The sequence below is a fragment of the Coregonus lavaretus genome (assembly GCF_964263955.1).
Source record: "Coregonus lavaretus genome assembly, chromosome: 14".
Classification (NCBI taxonomy): domain Eukaryota; kingdom Metazoa; phylum Chordata; class Actinopteri; order Salmoniformes; family Salmonidae; genus Coregonus; species Coregonus lavaretus.
In genome coordinates, this window is record NC_140001.1 from 45,159,299 (window position 1) to 45,173,136 (window position 13,838).

General features: G+C 46.6%; 1 protein-coding gene across 1 annotated transcript in view; it reads left to right on the forward strand.

Annotated features, from left to right (window-relative positions):
* LOC311141148 (MAM domain-containing protein 2-like) overlaps positions 1-13,838 on the forward strand; it is a gene marked incomplete at both ends in the record, with an annotated part of 48,304 nt that overhangs the window by 33,339 nt on the left and 1,127 nt on the right. Inside the window, 6 exons of the mRNA XM_084176401.1 lie at positions 1,141-1,234; positions 3,043-3,189; positions 3,449-3,714; positions 3,970-4,066; positions 10,049-10,204; positions 13,556-13,815. Of these exons, the coding sequence (XP_084032527.1) occupies positions 1,141-1,234; positions 3,043-3,189; positions 3,449-3,714; positions 3,970-4,066; positions 10,049-10,204; positions 13,556-13,815 (1,020 nt within the window). The remainder of the gene's footprint in view (positions 1-1,140; positions 1,235-3,042; positions 3,190-3,448; positions 3,715-3,969; positions 4,067-10,048; positions 10,205-13,555; positions 13,816-13,838) is intronic.

The following is a 13,838-nucleotide window of genomic DNA, read 5'->3' on the forward strand; positions in this document are numbered from 1 at the left end:
TAGCAAGCGGCAACAGTGAGAGACTTATTTCTGGAAAGGTGGATTTTTAGAAGTAGAAGCTCAAACTGTTTGGGCACAGACCTGGATAGTATGATGGAGCTCTGCAGGCTATCTCTACAGTAGATTGCAACTCCACCCCCTTTGGCAGTTCTATCTAGACGGAAAATGTTATAGTTGGGGATGGAAATTTCAGAATTTTTGGTGGCCTTCCTGAGCCAGGATTCAGACACTGCTAGAACATCAGGGTTGGCAGAGTGTGCTAACGCAGTGAATAACTCAAACTTAGGAAGTAGACTTCTGATATTTATGTGCAAGAAACCAAGACTTTTGCGATTACAGAAGTCATCAAATGATAGCGCCTGGGGAGTAGGAGTGATACTGAGGGCTGCAGGGCCTGGGTTAGCCTCTACATCACCAGAGGAACAGAGGAGGACTAGAATAAGGATACGGCTAAAGGCTTTAAGAACTGGTCTTCTAGTGCGTTGGGTACATAGAATAAAGGGGGCAGATTTCCGGGTGTTATAGAAAAGATTCAGGGCATTATGTACAGACAAGGATATGGAAGGATATGAGTAAAGTGGAGGTAAACTGGCTGGAGAAATGTGGCTTGGCCCCTAAGACCCTCACAAACTTCTACAGCTGCACCATTGAGAGCATCCTGTTGGGCTGTTACCTCGCCTAGTATGGCGATTGCACCACCCGCAACCGCAGGGGGTGGTGCGGTCAGCCCAACACATCATCGGGGGCACACAGAGTGCCCTCCAGAACATCTACAGCACCCGGAGTTACAGGAAGGCCAAGAAGATCATCAAGGACCTCAGCCACCCGAGCCACGGCCTGTTCACACGCTACCATCAAGAAGGCGGAAAACAGTACAGGTGCATCAAAGCTGGGACCGAGAGACTGAGAAACAGTTTCTATCTCCAGGCCATCAGACTGTTAAACAGTCACCACTAGCCGGCCTCCACCCAAAACCCTGCCCTGAACCTTAGTCACTGTTCTAGATGGCTACCACCCGGTACTCTACCCTCCACCTTAGAGACTGCTGCCCTATGAACATAGAGTAATTGAACACTGGTCACTTTAATAACGTTTACATACCGTTTTACAATGTTGTGTGTGTGTGTGTGTGTGTTTCAGGTGGTGTATGAGGTTGCCTTTAACAGTGCTCGTGGAGGATATGTGGCCATTGATGACATCTCCTTCTCTCCAGAGTTCTGCCACACAGAGACAGGTGAGAGGGTACAGTGGGGTGGGGAATCCTAGAGAATCTTCATTGAGCATGCTTTTTAGTCCAGGGCTAGGTTTAATCTGTGTCTGGGAAACTGGCACAGCATGTTTCAGCAGCAGCAACAGTAGCTACTATCCACATTACAACACTACCATTGAGTCCTAGAGAACCACATAGCCCCTACTCTGCCATCTAACCCACTCTCATTCCCCTCAAGTCTTCCAAACAACATCTTTTTGATTAAGCAAGAGAGGTGGGATGGGAGAAGATGTGCTCTTTGTAGAAAAGTACTGGAATTTATTAGATTAAGATTGGAACATTTATAAAGTTTACAAATATTCATCATCAGACAGCAGGTGAAACCTGAAGACACACATACTGCGACTGTAGAGATTCACAGTCTAAATTCCAGAGAGAACCTCCCTAGTGGTTAAGAGCGCTGGGCCAGTAACCGAAAGGTCGCTGGTTCGAATTCCCGAGCCAGCAAGGTGGAAAAATCTGCCATTCCTCCCCTTAAGCAAGGCAGTTAACCCTGAACAACAACTGCTCCCCATGCGCCGATGACGTCGATTAAGGCTGCCCCATGCACCTCTCTGAGGAATTATCCAGCATGGCACATAATCTATTTAACCACCGCTCTGATGTCATGACTGCATCAATACATACAATCTATGGCTCATTTCTAATGCATGGATACTTTTTTGATTGTTAACAAGTATCCAACCATGTATCCAGTAAAAAGCCCTTGCAGCAGAAACATTGACATTGAAAACCTTCCGTTAAGTCTGTTTGTTTTTGTTTAAAGGTCCAATGCAGCAGTTTTTATCTCAATATCAAATCATTTCTGGGTAAGAATTTAGTGCCTTACTGTGATGGTCAAAAAAAAATATATTTGCTTCTTAGTAAAGAGCAATTTCTCAAGCCAAAAAATGTCTAGGACTGTCTGGGAGTGGTCTGAGCGGGGAGCAGAAAACTGAAAACTAGCTGTTATTGGCAGAGAGGTTTGGAACTCTCTTTCTTATTGGTCTATTAACTAATTAACCACCTGGTGATGTCACCAAGCAGGCCAAAACTCCATCCCACCAAAACGGGCTGACATTTCAGGCGGTCTTTTCAAATAGCTCTAACACTAAAAGGGCATTATCACCTTTTTCACAATTTCACAGTATTATTCCAACTTCATAGTGTGGAAATATATATAAAACACAGGAAAATCAAATTGTTGACCGCACCGGGCCTTTAACTAACTAAACCCCATGACAGACGTTTACTGATCACATAACTCGGCCTCTGACCGCAAGTCACTACAGAGGGTAGTGCGTATGGCCCAGTACATCACTGGGGCCAAGCTTCCTGCCATCCAGGACCTCTATACCAGGCGGTGTCAGAGGAAGGCCCTAAAAATGGTCAAAGACTCCAGCCACCCTAGTCGTAGACCGTTCTCTCTGCTATCGTACGGCAAGCAGTACCGGAGCGCGAAGTCTAGGTCCAAAAGGCTTCTTAACAGCTTGTATCCCCAAGCCATAAGACTCCAGAACAGCTAATCAAAAGACTCCAGGACAGCTAATCAAATGGCTACCCGGACTATTTGCATTGTCAACCCCCCCCCCCCCCCCCCATTTCACTGTAAGGTCTACACCTGTTGTATTCGGCACGTGTGACAAATACAATTTGATTTGATTTGATTTGATTTGATTTAACTAATGTAGAGAAACCCAAAGACTAGTAAGGTTTCAACTATTGCTCTGTCTTTGTCAGGACTCAGGACACATTTGTCCCACCTCTGGACTGTCATGGCTGCTTTCTTTCAGAGCCTGTGGTTGACCCGTCCATTGCCAACTGTGACTTTGAGGAGGGTCTGTGTCACTACTACCAGGAGAGAGTGGAGGGCAAGGTGTGGAACAGAGTATCAGTGAAACCCAACGCATTCAGGATAGGAGACCACACCACAGGGACTGGTGAGTTATAATTACAGTATATAACACTTTACTTAAAGGCTGTAAGACTTTTAATAAGCATTTACCCTTTATAACGTCTTATTGTCATCTCATAAGGGTGAATCCTAACTTCCTCAAAAGTTTTTAAATGTATGCCTCCCATTGACTTAGTGAAAAATGTACTTGGAAGTGGAAGTTAGGCATAACAGCCATTTTGGGTCAGTTGGAAATGTCCTATATAAAGAGAGAGATAGCATTATATCCTTTGTCTACCCTCCAGGCTCGTTCCTCCTGGCAAACACGCGCTTCACGTCGCGGCCGGGTTATGTGGGTCGTCTCCACGGTCCCTTCCTACCCGGCAACCATAGGTACTGCCTGCGTTTCCACTACGCCCTGCATGGCTTCAGGAAGGTGGACAATGCACTGGCGCTCTACATCTACGATGAGAACAACGTGGCTCAGGAAAAGGTCTGGAGCCTCTCTGATACCACCAGAGACATCTGGACCGAGGTGGACATCACATATATGAAGCCCATGGCTACCAAGGTAAGACGAGTAGGGAGGGAGGTAGGGAGGGAAGTGGACATTACCTACAACAAACCCATGGCCACCAAGGTGACACCATGATGGGGGATAAGAGTAGGGGAGGAAGGGACAGATTGATAATAGTTTAGCTTTTGCATGGTGATTAGCCTGGCAATGTCTGTGTTAAGGCCTGTCTGTCTTTCCAGCTTGGTCTCACAGACTAGAATTAAATGTATGTTTACTATGCTACGTCTACCAGGTTGGTCTTTCTTCCAGGTAGTGTTTGTCAGCATCTGTAAGAACTTCTGGGACTGTGGTCTAGTGGCTGTCGATGACATCACAGTGACCATTGGGGACTGTCGAATCACAGCAGGTAAGACAGGACAGGCGTGGGCTTCTATACCTCAGATCTTTGACCTTGTCATTCTGTCAAAGAGACTGCAAATGATAACATACTGCAAGATCCTAACTTGGGATATGCAACTCCAACTGTTTTGCAAATCTCCCATTGATTTCAATACTTAAAAACAGAACTCAAACAGTGAGGTACCCAATATATGGGGTCAGGTGATTCATAGTACTGTATCTGCTCCATTGTTGATTTCTTTGGAAATAAACTCCCTATTTGTAAGTTAGCCTTGCTTGCCATGCCCATAGCTCTTTAGTTTCCATCCAAAGTTAAGTGGTTCTTAAACACTTTGCTATGGATGTTAGCACAGACAGCTGGTTTGGCTAGGTTACATATCGGGGCTTTGTGCTAGGAGTGTGATAGATAGCAAACAGTGGTACATTGGTAGGAGTCAATTGTGTAGTTAAGCCAGGAGTCACTACATGACCAGATCAGGAGAAGCACCAGAGTTTTTTCCTGCTCAGTTCATGTGGCCAGAAAAAACTCATGGCCCCTTTATTCATTAATACACTGAACAAAAATATAAACGTGTTGGTCCCATGTTTCATGAGCTGAAATAAAAAATCCCATACGCTCAAAAAGCACATTTCTCTCAAATGTTGAGCACAAATTTGTTTACATCCCTGTTAGTGAACATTTCTCATTTGCCAAGATAATCCATCCACCTGACAGGTGTGGCATATCAAGAAGCTGATTGAACAGCATGATCATTACACAGGTGCACCTTGTGCTGGGAACAATAAATGGCCATTTTAAATTGTGTTTTGTCAACACAATGCCACAGATGTCTCAAGTTTTGAGGGAGCGTGCAATTGGCATGCTGACTGAAAGGAATGTCCACCAGAGCTGTTGCCAGATCATTTAATGTTAATTCTCTACCATGAGCTGCCTCCAATGTCATTTTAAAGAATTTGGCAGTACATCCAATTGGCCTCATAACCCCAGACCACGTGTAACCACGCCAGCCCAGTACCTTCACATCTGGCTTCATCACCTGCGGGATCGTCTGGGGGGGGGTTGGGGGGGTTTCTGAGGAGTATTTCTGTCTGTAATAAAGCCCTTTTGTGGGTAAAGAAATATTCTGATTGGCTGGGCCTGGCTCCCCAGTGGGTGGGCCTATGCACTCCAAGGCCGACCCATGGCTGCACCTCTGCCCAGTCATGTGAAATCCATAGATTTAATTATTTCAATTTCCTTATTTCCTTATATGAACTGTAACTCAGTAAAAAAAAATGAAATTGTTGCATGTTGTGTTTATATTTTTGTTCAGTATAGCTCTTGTGAATGGCAAATTTGGCAAGACAACTTGCTCAATTAGCTTGAGAAAATGTCAAGCTGGAATCCACCACAACTCTGCTCTTTTTCTCCTACCCAAGCCCAGACTATGGCTGTGGATATGTGGATATGTGGTTTTCCTGCTGGTCCTTTTTTAGCCAGCTGCTGAGAGACTGGGCTGGGTCCTTCAGTTAAACTGTTACCATTCATAAGTTCTTAGATGATCAGTCATAGTGGAATACATCTGGTCTCACCATCTACAGTTGAAGTTGGAAGTTTACATACACTTAGGTCGGAGTCATTAAAACTAGTTTTTCAACCACTCCACATGTCTTGTTAACTAACTATAGTTTTGGCAAGTCGGTTAGGACATCTACTTTGTGCATGACACAAGTAATTTCTCCAACAATTGTTTACAGACAAATTGTTTCACTTATAATTCACTGTATCACAATTCCAGTGTGTCAGAAGTTTACATACACTAAGTTGATTGTGCCTTTAAACAGCTTGGAAAATTCCAGAAAATGGCTTTAGAAGCTTCTGATAGGCTAATTGACATCATTTGAGTCAATTGGAGGTGTACCTGTGGATGTATTTCAAGGCCTACCTTAAAACTCAGTGCCTCTTTGCTTGACATCATGGGAAAATCAAAAGAAATCAGCCAAGACCTCAGAAAAAAATATTGTACACCTCCACAAGTCTGGTTCATCCTTGGGAGCAATTTCCAAACGCCTGAAGGTACCACGTTCATCTGTACAAACAATAGTATGCAAGTATAAACACCATGGGAACACGCAGCCATCATACCGCTCAGGAAGGAGTCTCCTAGAGATTAACGTACTTTGGTGCGAAAAGTGCAAATCAATCCCAGAACAACAGCAAAGGACCTTGTGAAGATGCTGGAGGAAACAGGTACAAAAGTATCTATATCCACAGTAAAACGAGTCCTATATCGACATAACCTGAAAGGCCGCTCAGCAAGGAAGAAGCCACTGCTCCAAAACCACCATAAAAAAGCCAGACTACGGTTTGCAACTGCACATGGGGACAAAGATCGTACTTTCTGGAGAAATGTCCTCTGGTCTGATGAAACAAAAATAGAACTGTTTGGCCATAATGACCATCGTTATGTTTGGAGGAAAAGGGGGATGCTTGCAAGCCTAAGAACACCATTCCAACTGTGAAGTACGGGGGTGGCAGCATCATGCTGTGGGGGTGCTTTGCTGCAGGAGGGACTGGTGCACTTCACAAAATAGATGGCATCATGAGGAAGGAAAATTATGTGGATATATTGAAGCAACATCTCAAGACATCCGTCAGGAAGTTAAAGCTTGGTCGCAAATGGGTCTTCCAAATGGACAATGACCCCAAGCATACTTCCAAAGTTGTGGCAAAATGGCTTAAGGACAACAAAGTCAAGGTATTGGAGTGGCCATCACGAAATCCTATAGAAAATGTGTGGGCAGAACTGAAAAAGCGTGTGCGGGCAAGGACGCCTACAAACCTGACTCAGTTACACTGTCACGATCGTTGTAGGAGTGAGTAGACCAAGGCGCAGCGTGTGAAACAAACATGACTTTATTTAATTAAAGTATCAAACAAAACACGACTCGTGAAGTCCACGGTTAACAATACCGACACGGAACAAAAACCCACAACACCCAAGGGAAAACATACAGTATAAATATGGCTCCCAATCAGAGACAACCCACAACAGCTGACACTCGTTGCCTCTGATTGGGAGCCACTCTGGCCAACATAGACATAGAACAACTTAGAATACCCAACATAGAAAATGAACACATAGAAAGAACACACCCTGGCTCAACATATAGACTCCTAGAGCCAGGGTGTGACAGTACCCCCCCCTAAAGGCGCGGACTGCGACCGCGCCTCAACAAAACCCCAAACAGGGGAGGGCTGGGTGGGCATTCCTCCTCGGAGGCGGCTCCGGCTCCGGCCTTGACCACCACCCTTCCATAATTCCCCCGTAGCGCCCCTGGTCCGGTCTGACCCCGCTGGCTGGATCTGGACTGGACATTGACGGAGCGGATTGCTTACGCTCCGTTGTGGAGCAGCTGACCGGTCTTACCAGGCTGACGACTCACACCCCGGACTTGATGCGAGTAGCAGGAACAGGCCGGGCTGGGCTGTCGACGCACACCGTAGGCTTGGTGCGTGGAGCGGGAACAGGCCGGGCTGGGCTGTCGACGCGCACCGTAGGTTTGATGCGAGTGGCAGGAACAGGCCGGGTCGGGCTGGCGACACGCACCGTAGACTTGGTGCGGGTGGCAGGGACAGGCCGGGCTGGGCTGTCGACGCACACCGTAGGCATGGTGCGTGGAGCAGGGACAGGCCGGACAGGGCTGGCGACGCACACCGTAGGCTTGGTGCGTAGAGCAGGGACAGGCCGGACAGGGCTGGCGACGCACACCGTAGGCTTGGTGCGTGGAGCAGGGACAGGCCGGGCTGTCGACGCACACCGTAGGCTTGGTGCGTGGAGCAGGGACAGGCCGGGCTGGGCTGGCGACGCACACCGTAGGCTTGGTGCGTGGAGCAGGGACAGGCCGGACAGGGCTGGCGACGCACACCGTAGGCTTGGTGCGTGGAGCAGGGACAGGCCGGACAGGGCTGGCGACGCACACCGTAGGCTTGGTGCGTGGAGCAGGGACAGGCCGGGCTGGGCTGTCGACGCACACCGTAGGCTTGGTGCGTGGAGCAGGGACAGGCCGGACAGGGCTGGCGACGCACACCGTAGGCTTGGTGCGTGGAGCAGGGACAGGCCGGGCTGGGCTGTCGACGCACACCGTAGGCTTGGTGCGTGGAGCAGGGACAGGCCGGACAGGGCTGGCGACGCACACCGTAGGCTTGGTGCGTGGAGCAGGGACAGGCCGGACAGGGCTGGCGACGCACACCGTAGGCTTGGTGCGTGGAGCAGGGACAGGCCGGACAGGGCTGGCGACGCACACCGTAGGCTTGGTGCGTGGAGCAGGAACGGGCCGGACCGGACTTGCAATACACCTCAGTACCTCTCGCCGTGCCTCTACAACTTCCTTCCCTCCTCTCGCCAATGGCTCCCGTAACCCGGTGGCCTTCTCTCCTCGTCTCCCATTTCGCCCTGTGGCAGCCTCCTGCTGCCCAGTCGCCCATGCCGTGTGGACCCCCCTAAAAAATTATTGGGGGTGCCTCTCGTCCGTCCGACGATGGCACTGCTGACGCCGCTTCTCCACTCCTGCCTGGATCTCCCCCTTCATCGCCTTCCGGTACCGGACGGCCTCCTCCTTCGTAATCTGCCCCCAGCGTTACCTCCTGCGTGTGTTCCTGGACACGCTGCTTGGTCCTGGTTTGGTGGGTTTTTCTGTCACGATCGTCGTAGGAGTGAGTAGACCAAGGCGCAGCGTGTGAAACAAACATGACTTTATTTAATTAAAGTATCAAACAAAACACGACTCGTGAAGTCCACGGTTAACAATAGCGACACGGAACAAAAACCCACAACACCCAAGGGAAAACATACAGTTTAAATATGGCTCCCAATCAGAGACAACCCACAACAGCTGACACTCGTTGCCTCTGATTGGGAGCCACTCTGGCCAACATAGACATAGAACAACTTAGAATACCCAACATAGAAAATGAACACAGAAAGAACACACCCTGGCTCAACATATAGAGTCCCAGAGCCAGGGTGTGACATACACCAGCTCTGTCAGGAGGAATGCGCCAAAATTCACCCAACTTATTGTGGGAAGCTTGTGGAAGGCTACCCGAAAAGTTAAACAATTTAAAGGCAACGCTACCAAATACTAATTGAGTGTATGTAAACTTCTGACCCACTGGGAATGTGATGAAATAAATAAAAGCTAAAATAAATCATTCTCTCTAATATTATTCTGACATTTCACATTCTTAAATAAAGTGGTGATCCTAACTGACCTAAGACAGGGGATTTTTACTAGGATTAAATGTCAGGAATTGTGAAAAACTGAGTTTAAATGTATTTAGCTAAGGTGTATGTAAACCTGACTTCAATTGTATGATGTTACATGGTAAATACATGGGCAGTGCAGCAGGCCTCTTTGACTTGACAGGAGTTTCTCCAGAGGCCGTTTGGGCTGCATTCACAGTCTGCTGTGGTGAAAACATAAATGAGGCCTTCGCAACAGTTTGTGCCCAGACCTTTAGATGGGTGGTTCTTCTAGGACCATGATATAATAATATTACTGCAACCTTTCAGAGACTATCACAAATGAGCTGGCTTTGATTTTAATAATAATTTATTTCACTTATATGCTGTAGTGTATAACAGAAACCATTTCAAAGCACTGGTAATGTTGTGTTGTAATATTGTGTCACTCTTAAAGCTAAGAAATGGAAAAGGAATGTTTAGCCTTATATACTGCTACTGACTCGGATGATATAGCTACAACCCCGATTGTGCAGAGCAATGGGGATATGGAGTCAAAGCTGCTATCACAGTTATACATTATCTGATTATGAACTCACTTGAGTGATCGTTTTGAACAACACTCATGCCAACCCCCAGTGAGTGAGAACAAGCTTGAAGTAGATCATACCCATATTTCTACATCGAATCAAGATTTGCTGTCAAATTCCTTAAAACAGCTGTGTGTGTGTGTGTGTGTGTGTGTGTGTACGTCTGTGTCCCAGGGCCGTTGAGACGCCTGCCTGGCCAGTGTAACTTTGAGACAGGGGACTGTGGCTACAACCAGGAGAAGGAGACAGACAAAGGGGACTGGCTCCGGGTGCGAGGACAGACCCCCACCTCCTACACCGGGCCCCGAGGGGACCACACTACAGGGGTGGGTGAGTCACCACTTCATTCATTCATCCCTTCATTCATACATACACCGAGTTCAGGCATCAGTTATACACACACACACAGGTTAAATCCAGGTTAACTGGAGTGAGGAAATCACACACACATAAACCCACGCGCATGTGCATGCACATACGGGTAATGCTGATATGCTGTAATTCACCTACGGGTGTTTTTATGTATGACCTCTGATATCTCAAGATATCTAAGAGTTTATGTTTTTTTTTATCTTTGTTGATACGACCTCTAACTCCAGAGCCCTAAGAATCAGTTTTTTAAAAAGATTGTATTTATTTATTTCACCTTTATTTAACCAGGTAAGCCAGTTGAGAACAAGTTCTCATTTACAACTGCGACCTGGCCAAGATAAAGCAAAGCAGTGCGATTAAAAACAACAACAACACAGAGTTACATATGGAATAAACAAAAACAAAATGTACAGTCAATAACACAATAGAAAATATATATACAGTGTGTGCAAATGTAGTAAGTTATGGAGGTAAGGCAATAAATAGGCCATAGTGCAAAATAATTACAATGTAGTATTAACACTGGAGTAATAGATGTGAAGAAGATGATGTGCAAATAGAGATACTGGGGTGCAAATGAGCAAAATAAATAACAATGTAAATAACAATATGGGGATGAGGTAGTTGGGTGGGCTAATTACAGATGGGCTGTGTACAGGTGCAGTGATCGGTAAGCTGCTCTGACAACTGATGCTTAAAGTTTGAGTTAGCGCAGTAGCGGTGCATGGGTAAAGTCACCGGGGAAGCCAAACCAGAAAAAGAAAATACATATTACAACCTATGTGACATTTTCAACCTCTCCCTGTCTGAGTCTGTAATACCAACATGTTTCAAGCAGACCACCATAGTCCCTGTGCCCAAGAACACTAAGGTAACCTGCCTAAATGACTACCGACCCGTAGCACTCACATCTGTAGCCATGAAGTGCTTTGAAAGGCTGGTCATGGCTCACATCAACACCATTATCCCAGAAACCCTAGACCCACTCCAATTTGCATATCGCCCCAACAGATCCACAGATGATGCAATCTCTATTGCGCTCCACACTGCCCTTTCACACCTGGACAAAAGGAACACCTATGTGAGAATGCTATTCATTGACTACAGCTCAGCGTTCAACACATTTACATTTTAGTCATTTAGCAGACGCTCTTATCCAGAGCGACTTACAATTAGTGAGTGCATACATTTTCATACTGGCCCCCCGTGGGAATCGAACCACGCTGATCCTCAACACGGTAACCCCTCACGGTGCGTGCTCAGTCCCCTCCTGTACTCCCTGTTCACTCATGACTGCATAGCCAGGCACGACTCCAACACCATCATTAAGTTTGCCGATGACACAACAGTGGTAGGCCTGATCACCGACAACGATGAGACAGCCTATAGGGAGGAGGTCAGAGACCTGGCCGTGTGGTGCCAGGACAATAACCTCTCCCTCAACGTGATCAAGACAAAGGAGATGATTGTGGACTACAGGAAAAAGAAGAGCACGCCCCTATTCTCATCGACGGGGCTGTAGTGGAGCAGGTTGAGAGCTTCAAGTTCCTTGGTGTCCACATCACCAACAAACTAACATGGTGCAAGCACACCAAGACAGTCGTGAAGAGGGCACGACAAAACCTATTCCCCCTAAGGAGACTGAAAATATTTGGCATGGGTCCTCAGATCCTCAAAAGGTTCTACAGCTGCACCATCGAGAGCATCCTGACTGGTTGCATCACTGCCTGGTATGACAACTGCTCGGCCTCCGACCGCAAGCCACTACAGAGGGTTGTGCGTACGGCCCAGTACATCACTGGGGCCAAGCCTCCTGCCATCCAGGCAGTGTCAGGGGAAGACTTCAGCCACCCTAGTCATAGACTGTTCTCTCTGCTAATGTACGACAAGCTGTACCGGAGCTCCAAGTCTAGGTCCAAGAGGCTTCTAAACAGCTTCTACCCCCAAGCCATAAGACTCCTGAACATCTAATCAAATGGCTACCCAGACTATTTGCATTGCCCCCCCCCCCCCCCTTCTTTTACGCTGCTGCTACTCTGTTTATTATCTATGCATAGTCACTTTAATAACTCTACCAACATGTACATATTACCTCAATTACCTCGACTAACTGTTGCCCTCGCACATTGACTCGGTACCGGTACCCCCTGTATATAGCCTTGCTATTGTTGTTTTTACTGCTGCTCTTTAATTATTTGTTACTTTTATTTCAAATTATTTTATATTGTATTATTTTGTGATTTTTTGGGGAGTATTCTTTCTTAAAATTGCATTGTTGGTTAGGGGCTTGTAAGTAAGCATTTCACTGTAAGGTCTACACCTGTTGTATTTGGCACGTGACAAATACAATTTGATTTGATCAGATAGATGGGCTTCACATAGAGAGACAGAGGGGCACTGTTTCACTCGCTCGGATGCTTTCTCCGGTGAGATACATTCAGCCTCTTGCTAATTGAAGGAAATTTACGAAACACAGAGAGATGAAAGATACATTATTTCGTATGTTTTTTCTTGGTCACACTTACATTTTTGGTGGAAGCCTGGCTTCCCTTGGTAACCATGAATACACGCCACTGGGAATACGACAGATTTAAATATTTTATTAATTCAATGTTTCTTTGTGTGTCATATTTCTTTTTAATGTCTATCACGTTACACATTAGTAATGACAGCATTTGCTTTCCAAACTGTAAATTTTTCACTTACCAAAGACGGCATTAACGATAAGTAATAAAATAAAGACACACGTATAAAAGCCTATTTCCCACCATAGCCTGCTTTTGCAAGATAACTTTTTGTTTGCAAGATAACTTTTCTTTCATTTAGATTTTGGCACAAATGAAAATGTGACACTGACTTACCCCTGGATTGATGTTTCAGCATTGTCTCAATGAAGAACGCGACGTTCGACTAGCCATGTGTGACATAGTTACTGTACAAGCCTGCTAGAGTTAGCGGCAGGCAGACTAGCAATATCCACCATCATAGTACGGATGAAGCCTGTCCTGAAATGTGACAATAACTGAAGCTGCCTAGCTTGATAAAAGCATGAGTAGATCTAGCTTGCTTTGTGCTAAACCACTTTGGGGTTTATAGGACCCTGATACTGTATCCCACACCTCCTGAGAGTTTACATTTCACCTAACCTCTCATATATCAAAACTTCCATAACTTCTCTGTGTATGGGGTACTTCATGTACGTAGTACCTCATGTCTTATATCTTCTATGCCTTCTCTCTCTCTTTCTCTCTCCAGGGTACTTCATTTACATGTATAATCTCTTATATCTTATTCTACTTCTCTCTCCAGGATACTTCATGTACATCGAGGCCTCTCTGATGCGTCCTGGTCACACAGCCCGCCTGCTGTCCTCAGACCTAAGGGGCTCCGTGGAGCCCCAGTGTCTGGTCTTCTACTACCACATGTACGGCTCAGGCACCGGCATACTGAGTGTGCTCCTGGGCCGCGGCGACAGCGAGCGGGACGCTTTGCTATGGAGACGGCGTGGCGAGCAAAGCATCTCCTGGATGAGGGCCACGGTGGACTACGAGTGTGACCACAGACACCAGGTAGACACACACACCCACACAAG